The sequence below is a fragment of the Fundulus heteroclitus genome, unplaced genomic scaffold (assembly GCF_011125445.2).
Source record: "Fundulus heteroclitus isolate FHET01 unplaced genomic scaffold, MU-UCD_Fhet_4.1 scaffold_49, whole genome shotgun sequence".
NCBI classification, from domain to species: Eukaryota; Metazoa; Chordata; class Actinopteri; order Cyprinodontiformes; family Fundulidae; genus Fundulus; species Fundulus heteroclitus.
Window position 1 is genome coordinate 428,184 of NW_023396912.1, and position 24,990 is coordinate 453,173.

General features: G+C 40.1%; 3 protein-coding genes across 10 annotated transcripts in view; 1 reads left to right on the top strand and 2 right to left on the bottom strand.

Annotated features, from left to right (window-relative positions):
• Window positions 1-24,990, bottom strand: part of LOC110367769 (zinc finger protein 239-like) — a 577,202-nt gene that overhangs the window by 248,126 nt on the left and 304,086 nt on the right. The gene's annotated exons all lie outside the window — the stretch shown is intronic.
• Window positions 620-8,230, bottom strand: LOC118560801 (gastrula zinc finger protein XlCGF26.1-like). Its single transcript, XM_036132317.1, has 2 exons — window positions 8,188-8,230; window positions 620-3,022 (listed from the first exon to the last, which is right to left on the bottom strand). Coding segments are annotated over exons 1-2 (1,410 nt in total). The 5' UTR covers window positions 8,189-8,230; the 3' UTR covers window positions 620-1,613.
• LOC105924054 (zinc finger protein OZF) lies at window positions 19,445-24,895 on the top strand. Its single transcript, XM_012859952.3, has 2 exons — window positions 19,445-19,489; window positions 22,537-24,895. Coding segments are annotated over exons 1-2 (1,350 nt in total). The 5' UTR covers window positions 19,445-19,488; the 3' UTR covers window positions 23,886-24,895.

Consider the following 24,990-nt stretch of genomic DNA (forward strand, 5'->3'; position numbering starts at 1 on the left):
ACCTAGTTAACAAGAATACTAATGTGATACACCCTGTGATACATCCCTTGCTAGTTACATAATGGGTAGAATAGACACAAATCTCTTTAATTTCTGTCTTAGAACTTGTGCTCATTGTGGCTTTCCTGATATTAAAACTAAATATTTATTGGCACAATAGAAAGAACAGAGGCAGGGAGAGCAGAAGCTAGCAGCAGTGGTCAATGATGCTGGGTCTTCACAGGTAAGCAGAGGTTACAACTTACTGGGTAAAATATCTGCAAGGAGAAACTAAGCTCTTATCAGGAGAGCTATCATGTCGGAGGAGGTGGTTATTTTTAGAATCAAAAGGGACAATCAAAACACTATCTGGATGGATGGATGATTGGAGTATAAAGCCTTATTTTATCATGATCGACTGGATTTTGGTCTTTTTTGTATAGGTGTATAACATGGCTATATACCTTTATAGACTGCGTTATCAAACCACTATTTTAAAGGAATAACCTGGATCCATCAATGCTCTGTAATTATCATCCATCCATCCTTTTTCCGTCACGCTTATCCCTTGTGGGGTCATGAGGCGTGTTGGTGTCTATCTCCAGTCAATGGGCGAGAGGCGGGGTACACCCTGGACAGGTCAGTCTATCACAAGACAACACAGAGACAAACAACCATTCACACACACACTCACACCTAAGGAGAACACTGTGCAGTCCCCTGCGATTATCAACCAATTGTGAACTTGAAAAATAGTTTTGATGTTTATCAATCAGGCTTTTGTCAACATCACAGTACTGAAACTGCTCGTGAGAGTTTTCAATGATCTTGGACTTAATACTGATTGGAACAAAATCGGAATTCTAGATTTACACAAGCTTGGTGCCACATTCAACACAGTTGATTACTTTTTACTATGACTAGCAAATTTTGTTTCTATATCTGACACATTGTTGAGCTGGGTTAAATTTGATCTTTAAGACAGAAGTTTTTTGTATCCATCAGTCACCACAGATCTAAGCTCAATAAAATTGTTCTTTTGGGATCAATAAAGTATATATATATCGATCTATCTATATACCCTCCAGAACAATAAAATACACTATTACTATTAGGCCGATGACACGACAAGGTGACTACAGTCCAGTACGATCACTTATTGATTGCAATGAACATATTAACCCCTGGATGTGTCAAAATTTTCGTCACAAAGAAAACTAAAGTTTTGATTTTTGGGCCAAAACAGAATAGATCATAATCAAGTGCCATCCTTTAATTCATTGACTTGAAAAACTCAGACAAAGCAAGAAATGTTTCCAATATCGGGGATCTGAATCACAACCATAAAATTAAACTTATCATTAAGACAGCTTATTATCACATAAAGATACTGCCAGCATTAGATGATTGATGTCCCAAAAAGACTTTGAAAAATTAGTCCATGCATTTGTTTTCAGCAGGCTCGACTGTTGTCATTTTGTTTTTACAGGACTTTCAAAAAAATAAGACAACTACGTTTTTCAAAATTCAAAATGCTACTTCTAAAATTCAATTCTTACAAAAACAAAGTATGGTCATCATATCCCATCCCATTCTATGATATGACACGTTTCATGTGCTTTTAATATGTGCATTTATGGAAAATCTTTTTTCACATGCATAACAGCCAAAGGGTTTGTCACCCTGTGGATTCTTGTGTGTTTTTTTAAAGTTTTGTTGGAAGAAAATCCTTTCCCACAAACATCACAACCAAAAGCTTTTTCTCCTGTGTGGGTTCTCATGTGTGATTTTAAAACCGACTTTATGGAAAACCTTCTCCCACATAAATTACAAACAAAAGGTTTCTCTCCTGTGTGAGTTCTCATGTGTGTTTCAATATGTGCCTTAGAGGAAAATCGTCTCCCACATACAACACAAGTATATGGTTTCTCTCCTGTGTGGATTTTCAAGTGCAGATTTAAATGTGTCTTTCTGGAAAATCTTTTCCCACATTCGTCACAATCAAAAGGTTTCTCTCCTGTATGGGTTGTTATGTGTCTTCTTAAAGCATTCATAAAAGGAAATCTTTTTCCACAAGCATCACATTGAAAAGATTTCTCTCCTGTGTGGGTTTTCATATGACTATTTAAGGATGACTTTTTGGCAAATTTTTTACTACATGTATCACAACCAAAGGGTTTTTCTCCAGTGTGGATTCTTGTGTGTTTTTCTAATGTTGTCTTCCTGGAAAATATCCTCCCACAGATATCACAACCAAAATGTTTCTTTCTGATGTGACTTTTCATATGACTATTTAACTCTGACTTTGAGAAATAGTGTTTGGGACATGTATCACAACCAAAAGGTTTCTCTCCTGTGTGGCTCGTCATGTGCCTTTTTAAAAGTTTCTTCCAAGAAAATCTTCTCCTACATATATCACACTCAAAAGGTTTTTCCCCTGTGTGGACTCTTGTATGTGCTTTTAAATATTCCTTGTCGGAAAAACCTTTACTGCATACATCGCAAATAAAGGGTTTCTCTCCTGTGTGGATTTTCATGTGCCTTTTTAAAGGTTGCTTCCAAGAAAATCTTCTCCTACATATATCACACTCAAAAGGTTTTTCCCCTGTGTGGACTCTTGTATGTCCTTTTAAAATTTGCTTGTTGGAAAAACTTTTACTACATACATCACAAACAAAAGGTTTCTCTCCTCCATGGATTCTTAAGTGAACTTTTTTCATTGAATCTACATTTGAGTCCCCGTCTGTAATGTTCACTTTTATACAGTCAGCTGAAGGGCTGGTTGTAAAATCTCTGACTTCTGTTAGCTGTTGATGATAGTTAGAGAATGGAGGTTTCTCTTCATCCTGTTCACTCTTCATATTAACAACGGTTGATGGAAACCTGGTATCTTCAGTCTCCTCCTTCAAATTCTCTTGCTCTCCTTTCTGTCTGCCACATATTCTTTCACCTTCCTCCTTCATGTAGAGAAGCTGCAGCTGATGCTGGTCCACATCAGAATTGTTTTCTTCTGGGACCTCTTCTTTGATGTCAGCATGCAACACTGAAACACATTACATGCATTATGACCAAGTATATCTTGACAATGGAACAACCATTCCAGAGACAATTATAGACAAGCTAAATAAGCTATAAGTAAGATATTTACTGTAAAATCATTTTAATTTCTCACATGGGATGGAAGTAAAATTCCATCCCAGAAAACAATCCCTAGAAACAATCCTCTCCATTAACAATGTCTTAGTCAAATTTTTCTCCTTTCAAACCTAGAGCTATGGTCCAGAACTACATCTGTTCAGCGTGTATCCCGTGTTTACTTCCTGGTTCCTGAGCCAATCATATGGGAGTTCCCAGAGTTCCCAAAACTGAGCGCAACCTTTGATATTTTATTTTGGCAAAAGAGCAGCAAACTGCCAACATGGAAGCCAGTAAGAGAAGCAGACCAGAACCAGAACAGAAAACAACATGTACCTATCCTGTGTAAGTAAAAAATTTAGTGGAGTTTCACAGCAACAATGGACTGTTGGGTAAATGGCTGGTCTCCATGAAAGGCTGAAGCACATCAGACTCCAGAAAGGAAACATTGCTGCAATTATAAAGGAAAACATTTATTTAGAGCTACTTATATTGCAAAAAAATGTTAAACCATTTTGATCTACCTGATTATAACTCTAGGGGGCGCTGGTTTGCTGACCCTTCCACAACTCCTGCGGCAGTAAAGCAGTACATAGGAAAGGTTTTTCAGCAGACAGCGACTGTCTCAATTCACAGGCTGCGTCCTTCGAAGGACGCATTTTAAGGCCGGTGACGTCACAACGATGCGCGGAGGCTGTCCCATTTGACAAAAATTCTGAGGATGCTTAAAATGCAGCCTTTGAATGCGTCCTCCTTTTCCCCGAATTCTGAGGATGCACCGCTACCATCCTTAGTGGCCTCGCCTGCCATAAGATTTCCCGAGGTGCTTTACGCGCTTTTTTAGTGATAGTAAAAGTAGTGATTTAAATCAGTTATTTACAGGGTTTGTACACATTTAACTATTCAATTCAAATTACTAAAGTTACAAACATAAGCTTATATCAAGTCTTACAAATAAATATAAAATAATAAATATAAAATTTTATATTTAAACATATTCGTCAATCTGCTGACAAGCGTTTGTTTAATAACTGGTATATTATGATCATTAGCAGGTCCCTGTGGGTGAAAATAATATCAGGTAAATGTTACCTCTCCACTGCGCTCTCCCAGTCTGAGAAAAATTCGTCGCCAGGTTATGCTGCCGCCGAAGCCGTCTAAACCGACTCTCCTCCTCCAATAACAAGTAAATAAAAAAAATAAAATAAAAATTTCCATATCCATTTTTTTGTCGTCTGGCGCTGTTTTTCCCGGGCTTGGGGTAGACTTGATGACGTCGTGTCGCAACCAGGAAGTGCTCCAAAAGCTAGACCGTCCCATTTACCAACGGTTGAGGATCCTCCGGAGCATCCTCCGATGGCTGGGTCCTCCTAAGGCTGAGTAGGCTGGGTCCTTCGAAGGACGCAGCCTGCGAATTGAGACACAGCTAGCATTTCCTAAACAATGTTCACCTCATATCAAATTTTAACAGCGGTATAATTATTCATGCAGATATTGCTTGCTTTTAAAGCATTAAGCATGGATGGCAAAATGAATTAAAAGAAGTTAATGTAGGATATTCAATGAAATTAACTATGTCAAAAACATAAAATTGTCTCTATTGACTGCTGTTAGATCACTGAACCTTATAGTTTTCATAGGGTTTTTTTCCCCTTTTGGGGCTGAGATTGTGTATTTTGTGCACTTCACGGTAAATATGTTTTTCTATAGGAATCAGCAAAACAGGTCCCCTTGAATCGCAGGATTTTGTTGAAAATAGTGTAACTCCGGACTTTATTGACAACACCTTGGATACTTCCTCAGCCATTCTAAATGCCTAAACATATGCAATAATCTATTAAAGGCCTCTTTGTCAAACTCAGAACAACAGCAGTCTTCAAAAACACAGTTGAACAAAACTCTGGATGAGAACGCTTTGGAAACCCTGCAGGGCTTCACAGTTCTAGTAAGAGAACCTGGTCAGAATGTACCACTAATACCACGACCTCATCGGTCAAGAGCTGGACTGAAAACCTGGAACCTGTTGACCAGACGCTTACCGCCCTTGATGCTAGGCTGGCTCTTAAATAACTCCTCTACGAGGAATCCTGGCTGTGGGACAGTCCTAAAGAAACTCAACCATCAGTCTTCAATGACTCAGGGTTCTTGGTAGCACATTTCAGCATAATTGACCGTTAATATGGAAGTTGTTAGTTATGCTGAAAAAGTACAACACGGATGTTTGAGAGCAACATGGAAAAGTCAATAAAGAAATTCAACGTGCCAAAGAGCCACTTGTGGCCCTGAAGCCACGGTTTGCAGACCCCTACCAGAATGGGTTTTCCATGCTGGGTCTCTGGGGACTGCTGGTGGGCGAGAGGAGGGAACACCCTGGACACGTCTGCTAGATTTCCAGGTTTCTGTTACATATAGTGATGGTGGAGCACCGCCACGGCGTAAAAAAGACGACACGCCTTCAGAATGAAGTTCTTTTTAAATATGTGTTAAAACAATGTACAGCATACGAGATATATTTACCCTATATTATGTACAGCCTATATTTGCACACATTTAGTACCCATAATCAGAGTTTAAAATTAATTTAAATATCAGGAAATGTTAAAACCTACTTTATTTTGAAAAACCAGCACCGCCTGCTCCTTCCTGTCTGGCTGTGAAGCTGCTAGTTTCTACCGTGGTGCGCTGCCAGCACTGCTACAAAGTCCACTTTGGGCTGGTTTTCTAAAATCACAAGTTCTGTCAGTTGGGGCCAAAATAAGTGAAGATTAACATGATAAAGAGTCATGCTCACACTGCTGCACTACAGACAGCATGAACCAGCTACTCCTACCCATAGACACAATATACCAGACGCCTCAGTACGTGCTGAAGCACATCCTGCATCACCGCCATCTTGGATGGGTCTCTCCTGCTCCAGGCTGGCATAGCAGCCGACTGGCGTAAACACAGAGGAGCATCTTAACACCGCTAACCAATAAAAGGAGATCATGAGGAACAGACCACCATTTTGGGCTGAGGCTGGTTCTGAAGATGAGTTTTTAACGCACTTAGAACATTACAGAAACCCGACCTATGACCCACAATTTAAGTAAGGGATAATGCCTGATGAAGTGTCCATTATCAAAAATTAACGACAGAGCCATGAACTGCCGACACGAAGCGGAGGACGGTTGCTAACTTTTGCCACATAGAGAACCAAGCAGAGGGCTGTTGTGCCATCATGCCGTGGAAAGATTCAGATTGAATTGGGAACAACATGAACACGAGGACAAATCAAAATGGATTGTAGGCAAAGGAATGTCACACATCCACGCAGAGACAGCCTCTCTCAGTAGGTGCCTGTTATGGGCCTAGACCACCCGTGACTCATCTTCTTGTCTGGGACTCTCTTGGAGAAAGAGTCCGCCCTGGGGGACCAACCAGCCATGCGGGCCTCATGGGGCTCAAAGGCTCACAAGCCGAGCAGAACGGGCTTTCTGTGAAACTCATTTCCCGTCGCTTCAATGGAGCGACATGGGGGAGATTTCTCTTCGTCCAGAGGACCTGAATGGGCTAATTAAAGATAAGTTAGCAGTCTCACTTCTGCTTAAAACGGATGCTGAAGTGAATGAATCCGTCTATGCCGAACCAGCTTTGTTTTGCTTCTTCGGTTGTTGTGGGAAACAAACTCCAGACGGAGCCGAAAAGCGGTCCGCAGGACCTGCTTTCCCAAGCTGAGTGCAAAATCTGGACTGAAATCAGCTGTTGTATCCTGGGGACTCGACTGCAACTGGGTCAGACTGCATGCAGGACCTCGGACCGGCCTACCCTGTTCAGACCAAGTTTCGGCTAGCTTATAGCCACTAGCCCGCTGCTGAAATAACCAACGTTTTCCTCGACCGCTGCTCTCCCCTGGATGGCCAAAGTGAACTGAACTGACACAGAGGCACCGGCAGGTTTGGCAGAGAAACAAACAGGGAAAGTAAAATGGTTTATTTAGAAGGTTTACGCAATGCGTTACATGTTTTTTTAAACACATGGAGCTAACCGACGTAGCTCCCACTAGCATTTTCGAATCAGGCCATTGCTGGTCTAACTCGAGTGTGTTTTCATGGTTATAGCAAACACTATCCCCACAAGGCTTTCATACATATTGGTGTTATCCCGTGTACTATTTACAACTAAAGTCGAAACTTTTAAAGTTAGCCCCAAATGTCTGCTAGCCTAATTGCTATTAGCTTCCGGTAACATTTGCTCCTTCCAGATATTCAACTACGATTCGTTTCAAACGTAAGGTTTGTTTTGTTTCGCTTCACCATCATTTGATAATGCTACGAGCATTATTACAGAATTAATATGGAATATTAATGTTGATTTAAAGGTGTATATTATTACTTTAGAAGTAACCGATTTTAGTGACCGATCGCTACAGCGACCCCTAGCCTTCCAGAGGTATAATTGCAATAATAAAATCAAGCGTCCCTATTGATTTTACTGAGAAATCTTTCTTTAAAAGCTTATTTCATCAAATGTTTTTAAGTCAGGATATGCAGTCCATGTTCTTTAGGGTAGCCTTTGGTTCTTAAGTCAGATCTGTAGTGAACCAGGATTCACTGAATTATTCTGATGATCAACCATTTTATTTTGACTTTTGTTTCTTTGTGTGTAAATAGTTCCTAAGCTTCTTTTTATCTTCATTTTGCTTAGTAGTTTTAGTTGAGTTTCACTAGCCTAGTAGAGAGGATTTGTTGATTGAAATATGGTGTTAGTTCAGATAAAAAGTATTTTTAGTGATGTTTTAAACAGTGTGTAATTGCACAACAAGGTGCAGCTTAGCCTTCCTTCCTCTAGTTGATGAAGTGTTCTGTCTATGTTTGTTTAAGAGGCGGAAAAATAGAAAAACAGAACTGAAGTGGTTCTGGTGAAACTATCAGCAGACCAACCTGATCAGAAACTGGGAGCTGTTCATGTTCATCAGACCAGAGAACGTAGAGTCAGACAGAACTGATATTTTTCTGATGGAAGCTGATGAATCCAGAGAGTTTTGGCCTTTAGCTGCAACACGGGACACAAAGAAAGTAAACACAGCCTTACTGTTGATAGGAGCAGCAGTTAATGGAAAGCTGCTATCAGTCTCCTCCTTCACCAGGAGCTGCTCTCCTTCCTGACGGGCCCCGGGTTCCTCCTGTTCCTCCTTTATGTGGAGGGGCTCTGACTCCTGCTGCTCCCCCTCAGGACTCTGTTCTTCAGGAGCCTCTTCTTTAACATCTGCAGCCAACACTGAAACACATTACATGCTTTATCAACAACTACATCTTTAGACTTTACTTTATTTAGGCATCTATGTAAAAATTCACGATAAAAGTTGAAGTTGAAGTGTCAGCTGCCCAACAGTTCAGAAAACATCCACAGATGTCAGCGGGGAAGGAGGGGGCAGGGGGGGGGGACGGGTTGTGCGATCTCGCCATAACAACTCAGGGGAGAATTTAGATAGTGGCGAAGTCTGATTAAAAACAGAATTTGTTGTGAGAACAAGCTGAACCCAACTTTTCCTTCAGCTTTAGAGTCTTTTCGTCGCTGTCTCCAGGATCCAACATTCCAATCGATGGGCTAGTTAACGTTCACACTTCCAGGTTTTATCCCATCTCACCTCTGTACCACAACCGCGGTCAGCTTATCAAGCCGTCCGTTTTGTTCATTCAACGCCTTAGTGATCACGTCGACTGCCACTGGCAGTCTGATCAGGGCCATGTTGACCGCCAGCAGCTTCTGAAGATGTTGATACATTAAATATCCTCCGAGACCAAAAAAGAGGAATCCAAGTATCATAAATCCGAATAAGTAGACATCTTTGACGTCCTCAACAGAAATAATTGAGAGGCACACCGTGGACCATTTCTCCCACTGGTCCAAGATGTATCCCACAAAAAAAGTTCAGTCAGGACAGGCACGCTCCCCGGTCCTTTGCTTTCCAGTTGAAAACATTTGATCAATAGCGTTGAGAGACCAGCTGATGAGATCCATAATTTCCTTAGAGCTTTCTGTTGCTATGAAGAAGTGACACAAAACGAAGCAAATAGCAGGAGAGAAGGGTGGGGGGGGGGGGGGGGGGGGGGGGTAATAGCAGATAAGGAGCTCTGGAGAGCTGAAGAAAAACCGACCAACCTCGGAGAGAGATGGAACAGAATCTACAGTTTATCTAAAAAGTCAGTAACTTTAGGGACCAAAGAATTTTTCAGGCTGTTGGTTTGACACCTTGGTGTGTGTGTGTGTGTGTGTGTGTGTGTGTGTGTGTGTGTGTGTGTGTGTGTGTGTGTGTGTGTGTGTGTGTGTGTGTGTGGGGGTGTTACTATTTTGGCTTTGGTCACTGATCTATAAATCCATAATGTCATTCAGTTGTGCTCCAATGATTTTCAGCACTGTTTAGCGATGATTCAGCAAACCAAACCAGCCAAGGAAGGAAAAGCTGAGAACAGATTCAATAAAAATAATTATAAATAATTTTCATAAAAACAGTCAACTATAAAACTCCTCTGGTGGGCTAACAACCTCCGATCCTCCCTGTGAACTGTGTTATAAACACCAGCTAAATTTCTGCAATGATTAGAAGCAACCTGGGGGGGGGGGGGGGGGGGGGGGCTGATTACATTGAGGTGACTGATTTTACTGCTTCGGAAAACCTGTTTTTAAAGGAGAAGTCCGGTCAAAATCAGAATTCAAACTGCTGAAAGTACTTTAAATATAAAACTACTACATACTGTGCAAAAAATTATACATTTTTTTAATTATGAATAATTTTCATTTAATCATGTTTATGTGGAGGAATCCATCTTGGTCAAGAATAGTACTGTCACCTCCCATTTTTTGACGTCACTCGGCGGACCCGCAGTTGAGAAAGTTTCAACGCTCTGTTTGTCACGGCGCACTATTTTCCAACATGGCGACGACTGGTGTTCTGTACGAAGCAGAGAGTGATGAAGTACTTAGTGACAGTGATGGGAGTTCTGTGGAGCTATCATCATCTGATAGCGATATGGATTTTTTAGAAGAGTTTCTTGACAGAAACCGGACTTTTGATGGAATCCAGCGTAACTATTTCCAATATAAAAGCTTTCAGCACATGCTGGGGCGGAGGGATACCACATCACATGTGGTATCCCTCCGCCCCTCTGCTCGGTGACCATCCCCGCAAATTCTAAATAAAAAATTCTAAAATAAAAAATAACTTACCGAAAATCCTCGCTCTCATGTCATGTTCAAAACATTCTTCTTCAAAATGGTCGCTGCATATGACGTGTTTTCTCTCTGGCCAGAAGTTAGATCGGCAAATCCTCTGTTCAAGTTGGCAATCCAGCAACGAGCCCGGTGGCTCATGAATCGGGAAGTTGAAATAAGCAATGTTTTTTCCACTTTTACCAGTTGTGTTGGAACATCCGATGGCCATGCACGTGGGCATTGTTGCTTCAGCAAAAGCTCTTGGGAATGTCAGCGGTGAAGTCCTCTGGAAATCCGAAAAAATATTTGATGATCGCAGCTGTGTAGAACGGCTCCTATTGACTTTGCATGGAAAGCAGAGAGAAATGCTGTCGCCGCTTCCGCTTTTCCACGCCCCAGGATGTGATGTCAAACGCCCCTTACTGCCCAAATATGGGCAGTAATGTCAGCCCCCAAACACAGTGATTCAGACAACAATTTATGTTTTTATTTTCTTATTGATTAAAGATAAGTTCATTAAATAACCACAAACGTATTAGTTTTAGTTATAGTTAATGATACCCTGATTTTTCCTTGTTGACCGGACTTCCCCTTTAAGTCTATTTCTTGCAATAAGCCCTGTAGTAATTTCCTATAATATATTTATTAGGGCTGGGCAACGATTAAAATTTTTAATTGCGATTAATCGCATAATTTGCCCGATTAATCATGATTAATCGCATTGTATGCGCAAACTCCAAGAATGAATTCAAAAGTAGTTTAAAGAGCACTTTTATTTTAATGTTCTGCTGCCATATGAACAAAAGTGTTGTAACATTTGTAGCACTTATCTTATTTTATACTGGATATTTTCAACCCATCTATTGAATTTAGTGCACTAGTTGATATTTTCTTCATAAGAGAACAGCAAGCACTGCAGCCAAAATATGGCCTTTTTTGACCTGCTGTATATTAGCCAGTCCCTAAGCTTGATGTATCATGAAACTGTTGACCTTTTGGGTTTTGTGGTTTTTATTTTATTATTACAATTAAATAATAATAATAATAATAATAACAATAATGTTATGTTCGCTAATCCACCTCTTATATATTTCAATCCTTGTCTGTGTTGTGTGCACCTGCCTGTTGCTTTAATCCTATAAATTTCCCCGTCGTGGGATGAAAAAAGGATTAGCTAATGTTATCTTATCTTAAATAACCCTTTTTAATATATGTACAGGGTTCTTTCAAGGTCTTAATTACATGTTATGTGTGGGCTCCAGTAACATGATAGATAATATCTACTTTTAAAGTTAACATGAACTGCTGCTGAAGATGACCACTGATCTACCTGGATGTTCCCTGGAGGACTGAAACGCCTCAGTCAGAGACGTCTGTGGGTCTGACAGAAGTTTCCTCTCCTCTCTCCATTTCTGTGGCGCAACGTTTTCATGTTTTTTCACGTGCTTAGATAAATTTGTTGTGTTTCCACTGAAATGAACCGGCTTTTTACAAAACATACAGCTTGATTTCATTTACGGTATTAAAATAAAGCCAAACGGTGCTACTTTCCCTGTTCATGTTTTTCCGCTGCTGCGGTCTCTCTCAGCTGTTTGTGTGTTAAGTTTGTGTGAGAGCTGAGTGGGCGGGCCAGGCTGAGCCTGCGTGCTGATTGGCTGGCGCCGCTGAGCCATGTACGAGAGGGGAGGGGGAGAACCAGAGTGCTGCCGTGACAGCGCGCTGCAGGCAGCACACGTGCTGACTGACACTGACTGAAAGCATGTGAGCAACATGCGTTAATGCGCGATAAAATAAATATCGCCGTTAATAGTCTAATGAATTAACGCGAAATTAGCGCGTTAACTTGCCCAGCCCTAATATTTATATATACTTTCTTAGTATTAGCTGTAATTTTACACCGGCTCAGCAGGTTTTTTTTGCTTGCGTTTGATCCGTTGGCCCCAGAGAACAGCCTATCCTACCTTTCTGTTAAAACTTCTCATCTTCAGGCTTCTGCATTTCCACCAACATTTAAGCCAGTGTACAGTTTGGAAAGCAATAGTGTAGTTAGTACTCACTTATTTAATGATGAATAGGACTTTACATCACATTTTTCCATAATGATGAATCACATCATTATGGAACTGTAAATTGTACATGAGTTACCAGTGTTTAATTAATTCACTCATTGATTTATTTCCGTAGGTATTCTGAATAGACCCCTTGCATCTGACGTCACAGTCACGTGATCGGGGGTGCGCGCCTCCATCTTGGTGGGCAGGCTAGCCTGACAGCCCGTCTACTACATGAGAAAACGGGTGATTTAGAGCGTACTTTTAGTTCGTTTATTTATGGGATCTAAACAATGCCTACGACTTGTTGCGCTCCCGGTTGCACACAGAGGCATTCCAAATCGTTGGATGTACGTTTCTGTCGTTTACCGAAGGATGAGGAAAGAAGAAAGAATTGGATATTTTCAATGAAAAGAGCGCAGGCAGACACTCCCAATGGACTGGGGGAGCCATCATACTACGACAGAATTTGCAGTCTACACTTCATCTCCGGTAAATACAACTTAATTCTGCTCTAGTCATTGTTCTACTTAAATAGCGGCGGAGGGGAGGTAGCTATCGCTACACGGGCCGGAGAAGCGGCCCGTGTAGCGATAGCTACCTCCCCTCCGCCGCTGTCTGAAGCAGCAACAGCGGCTTCTCCGGCCCGTGTAGCTGTTGCTGCTTCAGACAGCGGCGGCTCTCCGGCCCGTGTAGCTATCGTTACACGGGCCGGAGAGCCGCCTCCGCCGCCGCCGCTGCGGGTGCTGCTTCAGACAGCGGCGGAGACAGCAGACAGCGGCGGCTCTCCGGCCCGTGTAACGATAGCTACACTGGCCGGAGAGCCGCCGCTGTCTGAAGCAGCAGACAGCGGCGGCTCTCCGGCGGCGGAGCCGCTTCCTGCTGCTCCAAACAGCGGCGGCTCTCCGGCCAGTGTAACGATCGCCACCTCCCCTCCGCCCGTTCACGGGAGCTAGTATGTCTGTGTTTACGCTACAATGTCGCCGACACTCCCACCCATTTTAACAAGACAAAAACACCAAAATAATCCGTAGTGAGTGATGTTTTTTAACCTACCGGGCGGGTCTTCCTCTGCTTTGTGCTGTTACACAAACATGTCTGAACATCCATCCATCCATTTTCTGACCGCTTAATCCCTCATGGCGTCGCGGGCGTTGCTGGAGCCTTTTTCCTGATATAAAATAATTGTAGCAGCCCAGTGGTTTCAGGGGCTTTCGTGCTCTCTTGTCCGTACTGGCCTGCCGTGTTTATAAAGCAGCTGTGTCGCGGTACGAAACCCTTGGCCAGCATTTCACAGACTCGCTCCGTCCCTTCAGGCTTTTGCTGTGTGGATCTGGCAATCTGATACCATCAACCATCAACTTACTCTTAAAACGATCTTGTGATACGTTATCTAAAGAAGAAAAATACCTGGAGAACTCGTCATTTCGTCAAATGGCGTGCCAACCAATATGGCCGCCACGCAAGGGGTTCTGGGTAACGGAGTCACGTGGTTGCAAGGGGTCTATTATGGCAGGATTGCTCCTCCATAGACAGTCAGAAGAAAACACGTGACCCTCTTTTGCTTTTTTGACTAGAAGAAAAAAAATCAAGTAGTGTTGTTCGGAGGAACTTTTCCAGATACACAGACAACGAAATATTTGATGCTTAACTGCATGCAGCAGCATTTCAGCTAATGCTAGCTTAGCATGTAGCAGCTAATGCTAGCTTAGCATGAAAGCACCGCCAGGCTTAGCCAGTTTTCTGGGGGAAAGCCTGCAACGAGTTGTGATGAAGAGGAGGAATCCATCAGCTGCTGAAAACGGCTCCTAAACTTTAGCTCCATCCACACAGTTAGCATGAAGAAGGAAATCTCCAAACCTGATGGGTGCAGCAGAACTCTGGGCTGGAAAACATCCCCCATCATTGGTGTCTCCTCTGCTGCGTCCTGCCGCTCTTTGAGCTCCTGCTTCCCTCCAGTTTCTCCGCTGTGCCTCCAGCTGCTGGACTTCTTTCCAGACTTCATCACCTGCAGCAGCTGCTGCTCTCTTCCAGCTTCTGGACTCACAGCAGAACAACAAAGAACCCGGAGGACCCACGTGGCTGCGCGGTTGGGAAGAGGGTGTCACTACCCGATCCGTTCCATCAGCTCATTTGCGCCTGCGCGAGCAGAATAACTTCCGATAAGCAATATTTTGTTTTTCTTACTTTTTTATTCTTTTGTCTTTTTTCGGACCGGGGGTTTCTTTTTGTATATATTTGTATTTGCGTAAATATTGCACATTCTAAATAGCAAAAATATGGTTAGGGAAATAAACATACACCATTTCCTTAAAGTACATAAAAAACAGCTGTATTTGATTTCGAATATTCCTCAGGGTTTTTTTTTATCATTTATTTGATTTGCATATGTATTTGTGTATTTTCTATCCAATAAATGTATTTTAATAATGTATCCCTTGCCTTTGTTATATGTTCTTTGTTCTGTTCCCTGTTCTGTTTTTGTAAAATATAAACAATCTGGCTTCTATAATGACGAGGTCTTCTCTGGTTTACGATATGTCCACCACAGGACGCTAAACTCTCAATCGATAATTTTAACTTTCTAATGAAACACATTTTAGTACAAGATTATTTGTATAACAAAATTCACCTTATAGTTAGGGATAAACATATTTTTTCCAGTCCTGTTTGAATAAATAATAAAACTAATAGAGTGCATTCAGACAATACAGATAAACATTATGCAATAAAATATTCCCGGACTTCTGAGCATATGGAGAGAATTTAAAACATATAAATAACAATATACAAAAACATATATTTACATATATATATATATATATATATATATATATATATATATATATATATATATATATATATATATATATATATTTAATATGAATAACATGTAAAATATTTCAGCACCTAATTATTTCCTAGTAGTTGATAGTGTTATTACATCCACTGACTGTAGAATTACCTATGAAACGTTTTCACACAGCCAGAAAACTGCTTGTTGTTGCAACCAAATCCTATGGGATTCTGTGAGAGTAGGGAGGAGCAAGATGGCCGCCAGTGACTTCAGTTTTTCAGCAAAATCAGCACTCCAATGTATTATATAGCTCAGTGGTAGTGACAGAGGGTCGTTCTCCTCCTCCTCTTCTTTGTGATGCTTAATGACGGTTGGCAACAACCTGGACGAGCATTACCTCCATCCACTGTTATGGAATAGTTCTGATCTATATTTACTTGCTTTACTTTACTGTTTTACCCTGATTATAATCTCTGTCTTGATCTAATATTATACCACTACCCTATCTGGCCTAACCTCCTCCGCCGCGTTTTAAATCTAAAACAAGTAAACTTATTATTACTGCCACCATTTATGCCGTGTCAAATAAATAAATAAATAAATAAATAAAACAACTTCTGACCTGTCCAGGGTGTACCCTGCCTCTCGCCCAGTGAATGCTGGAGATAGGCACCAACAACCCCTGTGACCCAATGAGGGATTAAGCGGGTTGGAAAATCGATGGATGGAAAACAACTTCCAGGAAGCTTTCTTGATAATTATTTTTTTCTGGATTTTTTCTGCCATGAACACTGATAATTGTTCTAATAATCACTTAGATTGGTATAGATTCATATTCCCACTCAACCTTTTGTGTTCTTAGAACCACCCGTGTACATTTTAAGGTAACTGTAATGTGAGTTTCTAGAGTACACATCTGTTTTTACCCCTACTTCATTTAGCTTCAAGTTTTTTTTTTTTTCAGAAACTCTCATGTCCACTTTTGCCTCAGAATTTGACATTGACTGGATTAAACCAGAATATTTCCTTATCTAATCCACATATTTTGTGAATAAAGGGAAGCTAAAACAGGAGAAATATGATCCCTCTTGTTGATTTTCATCAGAACTCTTGCTGCAGCATTTTGGATCAGCTGAAGGCTTCAAACTGCATTTTGTGGACTTCCTGATAGTAAAGAATTACAATAGTCCAGCCTTGAAGTAACAAATGCATGGACTAGTTTTTCAGCATCGCTCCTGGACAGAATGTTTCTAATTTTGGCGATATTCCTGAGGTGAAAAAAGGAAACTCTGGAAACCTGTTTAATATGGGATTTAAATGACATGTCTTGGTCAAAAACAACACCAAGATTTTTTACTTTATTACCAGCACTATACCCACTGTGCCACTATGCAGCCTGAATGGGTGCTATATTAAAAAAAATGTATTGAATTGAAATTTAATGTGAGTTGTTTTTGTTGAGCCGCGCACACACACATAATGCCCTGTGATGTAGTCTGTCTGCTTTTTGTAATCTTTATTTAACTATATTATACAGTATATTATATTATATAGCATAATCTACTGATGACATCATTAGTGCCCTATAGCAGTGACTGCCTATCTTCCACGGCTTCTAAAAGGTTTATGACTTTTTTACATTTAGGTTCTAAATGTTGAGTTTTCCCTGTATATGAACTATTTAATCAAATATGTAAAATATTAACCAAACTGTTGTCCAAATAATGTTATTTTCCCGTAAAATAATATTTCTCTTATTTGTAATTAACACACAACAGAAACTTTTTTGCTGATATTTTGAATTTGAAACCCCATCCATAGAAACAAGTTTCTACTTTATTGTTTAACTAAACTCCATTTAGATTTAAAAATAATGTCATTGATTATGATGTTAAATAAAACTGGACCAAATGACCTCCCCTGAGGTATTCCATTTTATACATTAAATTCTGTTGAATCATCTCATCATATCTTTACTCTTACTTGTCTATCAAACAGAACATTTTTGCCATCTCTTCCCATCTGACTTAATTTTATGAGCGGTCCATATTTCTGTAATGAGTCAAACACTTTTTCTGCTTCAAAATATACTATAATCATGATTTCTTTCATTTTCAAAGTATTTTCTTTCTCATTACTGACTCTAGCCCATCCATTGTTGATCACCCTCTTCTGAAGCCACATTGATAGTCATTACTTAGTTCTTTAGGTTCAGGAACATCTACTAATGTGTTAATTATTACTTTCTCCATCCATTTGCTTAAGTGAGATGTTAAGGCTGTTGGTCTATAAATATTTGGGTTAGCTGGTTTATTAAAGGCCAGTATTATTGCTCTTTACCAAACACAGCATAACTGGAGTACCCTGTTTAAAGTTGCATAAAAGTGACTAAAACTGTGCCTCCTGTAGTGAATGTAGATTTTTTTAACAACTGTGTAGTAACAGCATCCTGCCATTAGATTTCAGGTTTCCCACAACACATTTAAAACAACCCAGAAATGTCCAAAAAGAGAAAAAGCAGAAGCAGATCAACTTTATTTTGAAGATATACTGTTTAAATTGGGCCAAATGATGCTTGTTTTATGTTACTGTGAAAACATTTAACTTTTTATGTGAACTGGAATGAAATCATGAAATCAAATGTGTCATCTGTACAAGTGCAACTGACCCTTTTAATGACTTCATGATGCTAAAGTGGCCCAATATAGAAATTAGTTTGACTTGTTCTAGACTTTATTTAATTCAGTATACGCTGATTAAATAGTATATTCTGTTATGTTTTAAATCACTTTTCATGACAACATGACTATTTTTCATTACTATTTAAAATATATACTGTTATGGGGCTGAATAAAAAAAAACTTAAATATTGTCTCCATTTGTTTATCCATTTTCCACGCGTGGAAGGGCGGTGACGTCATCCGTGGCGCCATCCACTCGCTCTGGTTGTGAGTCCAGAAGCTGGAAGAGAGCAGCAGCTGCTGCAGGTGATGAAGTCTGGAAAGAAGTCCAGCAGCTGGAGGCACAGCGGAGAAACTGGAGGGAAGCAGGAGCTCAAAGAGCGGCAGGACGCAGCAGAGGAGACACCAATGATGGGGGATGTTTTCCAGCCCAGAGTTCTGCTGCACCCATCAGGTTTGGAGATTTCCTTCTTCATGCTAACTGTGTGGATGGAGCTAAAGTTTAGGAGCCGTTTTCAGCAGCTGATGGATTCCTCCTCTTCATCACAACTCGTTGCAGGCTTTCCCCCAGAACACTGGCTAAGCCTGGCGGTGCTTTATGCTAAGCTAGCATTAGCTGCTACATGCTACGCTAGCATTAGCTGCTGTGATGCTGCATGCCAAGCTAGCATTAGACTGTCCTTAGCATTTAGCATCAAGTCTTTTGATCTGCCTGCGTGGGGAAGTTCCTCAGAACTGCTTTGTGATTTTTCTGGTCTAGAAAGAGGTTAGCATGTTGTCTTCTGGCTGTTTCCTATGGAGGGCCAATCCTGCCACAATTCAGAATACATACAATAACTCAATGAGTCAATAAAAATAAATACTGGGCCAAAATTATCTATTTTTTTATTTAGTAAAGTCCAAATAATAAACACATTCAGTAATTGATCCATTATTTACCTACAAATGTTTTTTTTTTTTTTATTCAACTGTCGTATTTTTTTCCAAGCCACTTCTTTTCAGTCTTTATTTTATCTTTGTGTATTTATTACAAGTGACTTTTTTTCCTCCACCCACTTTTATTCTTTAATTTTTATTTACATTCAGATTTTAAAAAAAATGTTTTCTCTTCAAAAATAGATTAAAAAATATTTTATTGTCCTTTTAATACTGAATCACTGATAATTTCCACCTCTAATTCCCTTTTATGTGAAAGTTGTAAAAATGTGGCTGCTCGTGTTCTTAATTGCCATAGTTACAATAAGATTCTGAGGAGTGCTGTTATCACCTGGTTTGGTCCAGGTCTCCGTCAGCATGAGGAAATCCAGCTGGTGTGTTAAGATGAAGTGGTTGAGAACAAAGGTGTGATCAGAAAGTGAGCGAGCGTTCACCAGGACGGCGCACAGCGGCGTGGAGCTCCCAGTCTGCTGGCATGGTTGGAACGTTGTCCAGATCTAGTTGTTGATATAGCATGTAATGTGTTTCAGTGTTGGCTGCAGATGTTAAAGAAGAGGCTCCTGAAGAACAGAGTCCTGAGGGGGAGCAGCAGGAGTCAGAGCCCCTCCACATAAAGGAGGAACAGGAGGAACCCGGGGCCCGTCAGGAAGGAGAGCAGCTCCTGGTGAAGGAGGAGACTGATAGCAGCTTTCCATTAACTGCTGCTCCTATCAACAGTAAGGATTGCTTTACTTTCTTTGTGTCCGTGTTGCAGCTAAAGGCCAAAACTCTCTGGATTCATCAGCTTCCTATCAGAAAAATATCAGTTCTGTCTCACTCTGACAAACCGTGTCGGGTCTGACTAGAAGGTCCAGTTCAGATCTCCTGACTCATGAGGTTGATTGTTAGTCTGCTGGTCTGTGAGCATGCAGCTGTAGACGGCCCGTTTGCTGCAACACTCACGCCATGTTTTGCTCTGACTCTTTATTTCTTTCCAACAACCTCTGATGTTCATCTGGAGGCAGCAGAAAGTTGTGTAGCATGCCTGTTGCAGCTACTAATGTGACCACGTGGTGTTGGGTAAAAGTTAAAGCTGCAAAGGAGAATAATCCATCCTGCTAAGAGAATACTAAAGGCTTTCTCAGCAACAAGGCAAATATATCTGTTAAGCACATTTCAGTACAAGGACAACAGGTGCAGCTGTTTTTTATTTTATTTTTAATCTTGAACACAGTACAGACCTAAAGGCTCAATTCTGCAACAAAGCTACTCTCTGTGAACAGCTTTACAGTCTAATGTAAAATCTAATGTAAAATAAAATTTCCAGGAAAAAACACCAGAACAAGTTTCATAGTGTAAAACTTAAGAGTTATTTAGGAGCATTTCTAAGTAAATTTTTTTCAGTTTTAGAAGATCTTTCTTAACTGCTGCCATGAGCTTCGGTGTGCATGTATGGAACACAGTGATAACTGGGAGGCCAAAAAACAAAACAATGCGGAGAAGGAACTTAAAATTATTTTTCAGACTATAAATTGCTTGCGAATATAAGTCCCCTCAGTCATAAAGAGGACAAAAATGTATATAAGTGGCACCGGAGTACAAGTCGCATTTATTTAGAAATCTATTTCACAAAATCCAAGACTAAAAACTGACATTTAATCTGGTAAGGCAATTCATTAAATAAAACAACTGCGTCCACATTCGACTGAATAACATGAACAGACCTGGGAGGTTGAATGGAGTATTAAATTATCATAACAAGCTCGCGACTACAACCAGGAAAGTTCTCATCAGAGCATTTTGGTCTAATTACGCTGAAATTAGACCGTTAGCGTAACGGTGCTACATGCTAACGTAACATAAAGCTCATGTGCATCAGAGAACTTGTACAACAGAGCTGTAAGCTAGCGCTAGCTGTTGTTAGCTTCACGGACAGGCTAATAACAGGTTCTGTCTCGGTCTGTTTGCTTAGAGCTGCACCACACAACCATCTGCTGCATGAATGATACTGAAACAGCGAAACAACATATGAACCTGTTCAGTTTTTGTTGTCTATAAGTTAATGCTTTAATTAATTTTTAACTGGTACAAGAGCAGCATATAATTTCCACATGCCTAGAGCACCCTCTTGTGGCAATAGACGGTAATGTTTACTACTTGGTTCATGTTCAATACGATTTACCATTTAAAATTGATATGTAAGTTGCACCCGACTATAATTCCCAGAATCGGCCAAGCTATGAAAAAAAGTGTGAAAAAAAGTGTTACAGTCCAAAAAAATACGGTAAGGGATTGTGACAAGAAAGAAATAGAAATGGAAAAGCAAGTAGAGCAAATGGAGAAGGATCATAAAAAGACAACTGATGAGAATAGTCAGAAATCACTTAACCAGCACAAACAAACACTGAATGATCTGTTGACACACATGGCTGAGGGCAAATTTTCTTTTGCTTGTCAAAAATACAATGAATCAAGAAATATGGCTAGCAGGCTATTAGCATTTTATTAACCAAGACCCAGGCCGATTGGGAGTGGAATACATAGTAAATATTTTCATGAAAGAAACTACAGTGGTAAATGTTGCTGGAAACACAAAAAGTACTCCAAACACAAAACTGAGGTTAACACAAAAACCTCAATGGAAAAATTCAGCAAAGACCTCCAGACCACTAGGAGGAGTAGATCATCAACCAAGTCATATGGGATTTCTAAAGGTTCTTGCAATGAAGGAGTTGCTTTCTGTCACACCAGGAATGGCTTAATTGAAACACCACCCATTACTTTTAGAAGCATTTGTGATAAAATGTGTTGTGAAAAATTGTAATAGTAATAGGATATCTAATACGTATAAGCATTTGTAGACACTTTTCTGATAAATCTCTAGATATAAAGCAAAAGCTGGAACGAGACCACACTCATATATTTTATCATTGTTGGATTGTCGGGTATTGATCTTAATTTGACAAGGAGGTCGAACAGAAAGTCTCAAGATTTGAAGAATGACATTACCACTGAATCCACTGTTTATATACATTGAGTTTGAACCCAAGAGGAACTATGGAGAAAAAAAGTCCAGTTATTATGGATTTTGGTGCTGGTCGTGAGAAAAATGTTTACTGTTCCTGGTTTAAGCCTTTGACTTCCACCCTTCAATTATAGCAGGAGTGACTGAGAGACTTGTATGTAATGGTATTTTTTATATATAAATATAAATAAAACTGCTTTCTCTCATCCACCCCTCAAACTCCTGAACAGGGTGGGCGGCCTCCATCTCTCAAGCGCAGGTCCTCTACCAGAGGCCTGGAAGCTTGAGAGTTCTTAGGATCTTAGCTGTTCCTCAGATCTTCTGGACTGAGATGTGTGAAGTTTCTCCAAGTATTTGGTGGAGCCACTTCTGCAGAGTGGGGGTTTGTGCCCCGGGTGCTCCGTTGAGGACGCAATACTGTTGTCTCACCTTCCAGACTCTTACTAGTTCTTCCTTGAGCCAGGGTTTCCCGCAGCGCTATCTTGGCGAGGCAGCTGCCTCGCCAAACTCACGCTACCACCTCGCCAACATTCCAAAAAAACAAAACCTAACTCCATATGCTTGCATGTTTATTTGACGGTAACAGGCGTTTTTTTGTTGTTGCTTTCGCGTATTCATATAGTAAATTGCAGTGAAAAAACAGGCACTCTGCCGGTCGTCCGCACAAAGCTTGTCTTCTCCAACTTCTGGATCTAACCTTTACCATGGTTGTTCCATTGTCAAGATATACTTGGTCATAATGCATGTAATGTGTTTCAGTGTTGCATGCTGACATTAAAGAAGAGGTCCCTGAAGAAAACAATCCTGATGTGGACCAGCATCAGCTGGATCTGCTCTACATAAAGGAGGAAGGTGAAAGAAACTGTGGCAGCCAGAATGGAGAGCAAGAGAATTTGAAGGAGGAGACTGAAGATACCAGGTTTCCATCAACTGTTGTTAATATGAAGAGTGAAGAGGATGAAGAGAAACCTCCATTCTCTAACAATAATCAACAGCTAACAGAAGCCAGATGTTTTACAACCAGCTCTTCACTTGACTGTTTAAAAGTGAACATTAAAGACGGGGTTTCAAATGTAGATTCAAGGAAAAATGTTGTAGGTGGTAAAAAGTTGAAATTGAAAAAACAAATTAAGACCAGCATAATAATCCATACAGGAGAGAAATCCTTTGGTTGTGATGTTTGTGGGAAAAGATTTTCCTGGAAGTCACATTTAAAAATACACATGAGAAGCCACACAGGAGAGAAACCTTTTGGTTGCAATAAATGTGGTAAAAGATTTTCCAAAAAGTCATATTCAAAAATGCACATGAGAATCCACACGGGAAAAAAATCTTTTGTTTGTGATGTATGTGGGAGAAAATTTTCCTGGAAGTCACATTTAAATAAACACATGAAAATCCACACTGGAGAAAAACCTTTCGGGTGTCATGTATGTGGTAAAAGATTTACAGAAAACTCATCCTTAAAAAGACATATGAGAATCCACACAGGAGAGAAACCTTTTTGTTGTGATGAATGTGGGAGAAGATTTACCTGGAAGGCACATTTCGAATTACACATGAGAAGTCACAGGGGAGAGAAACCTTTTGGTTGTGATGCATGTGATAAAAGATTTTCCAAAAAGTCATATTTAAAAATACACATGAGAATCCACATGGGAGAAAAGTCTTTTGGTTGTGATGCGTGTGGGAAAAGATTTATCTGGAAGTCACATTTAAAAACACACATGAGAATCCACATTGGAGAAAAACATTTTGGTTGTGATGCATGTGGGAAAAAATTTGCTGACAAGTCATCCTTGAATAGACATAAGAGAATCCACACAGGAGAGAAACCCTTTGGTTGTGATACATGTGGGAAAACCTTTTCCAGGAAGATCAACTTAAAGTCACATTTGGGAACCCACACAGGAGAGAAACCTTTTGGTTGTGACGTTTGTGGTAAAATATTTCGCAGAAAGTCAGACTTAAGTAGACACATGAAAATACATATGGGAGAGAAAGCTTTTGGTTGTGATGATTGTGGAAAAAGATTTTCCGTAAAGTCAGACTTAAGTAAACACATGAGAATTCACACAAAAAAGAAACTTTTTGGTTATGATGTTTAGGAAAAACAACTGCTGATTCATACAATGATGTGAGAATATCATGTAACATTATTGTATTGCATCATGAGAAGCAAATAGCATGTGCAAGTGGACATTAGGATCTGAGAGGCAATGTAAATGATTTATAATCAGAACCCGTGCGACTGTTAGCATGTTGCCAACCCCTAATAGAGTGCAGAGATAATGCAGTCTAACAGCAGCTGGAATGTAGGACTTATGGAAGTGCTCTATTGAGTAACTGGGTTGCAGCAGTCTGTTGCTGAATGAGCTCTCCAGTTCCACAACCTGACTCTCACAAGATGGATGTAGTTAGACCAAGCTCCACACATCCATCTAGGATTGCTCCACTGGAGATGTATTTTGTCTCGTGACCGAAATCACCTCTGAAGCACCATACGGGTTGACTGTCTGGTTATGCTCCATGGCACAGGGATATGTGCTGACAAGCATGTACCATCAGACCATGATAAAATTATTTTGTACAGCATACCTTACTGCAATGATACAGAGGAACCCTATTTTATGTCTGCCCTAAAAACAGTAATGGAAACAGCGGCTAAAAAAGCAGAGTGGGGTGGGGCTGACCAAAGTGCAGCAAGAGGGAAAAATGGTCTTTAATGATTCTGGTGGGGCACATATAGCCTCAATTTTTGGTTTTTAATATTCTGTCAAAACACATTTTCTTTTGGACTTTTTACCCAGTTGAATTTTATTGGTTGGTTTTATGTATCTGCTCTTTATTTGACTTTTTTCTGTTGTTGCTCCCAGTGTTTTATTCTGTTATGTTCTAAATTATTTGCTTTTTAGGATCTATAAAATACTTTGGCCAGCTGAGTTGTATATTAAAGTGCTTCATTAATAAAGTTGTTGAATTGAGTTATTTATTTGTTACTTAAACGCCATCTTGATTTGTCTTGTGTAAATATTTCAAAATCTAAATCAATGGAAATTTGTCCTTCCGTTCAATCCATAAATCCTGTAAATTGAACCTAGTTATTATCTTTTACTAATTAAACACTCTTCAATCATTCATATTAGAAATATATCCCATGTTTTGTTTTTATTTTTGCCCAATTTGAACCTGTGACGATTATAGTAAAACAAG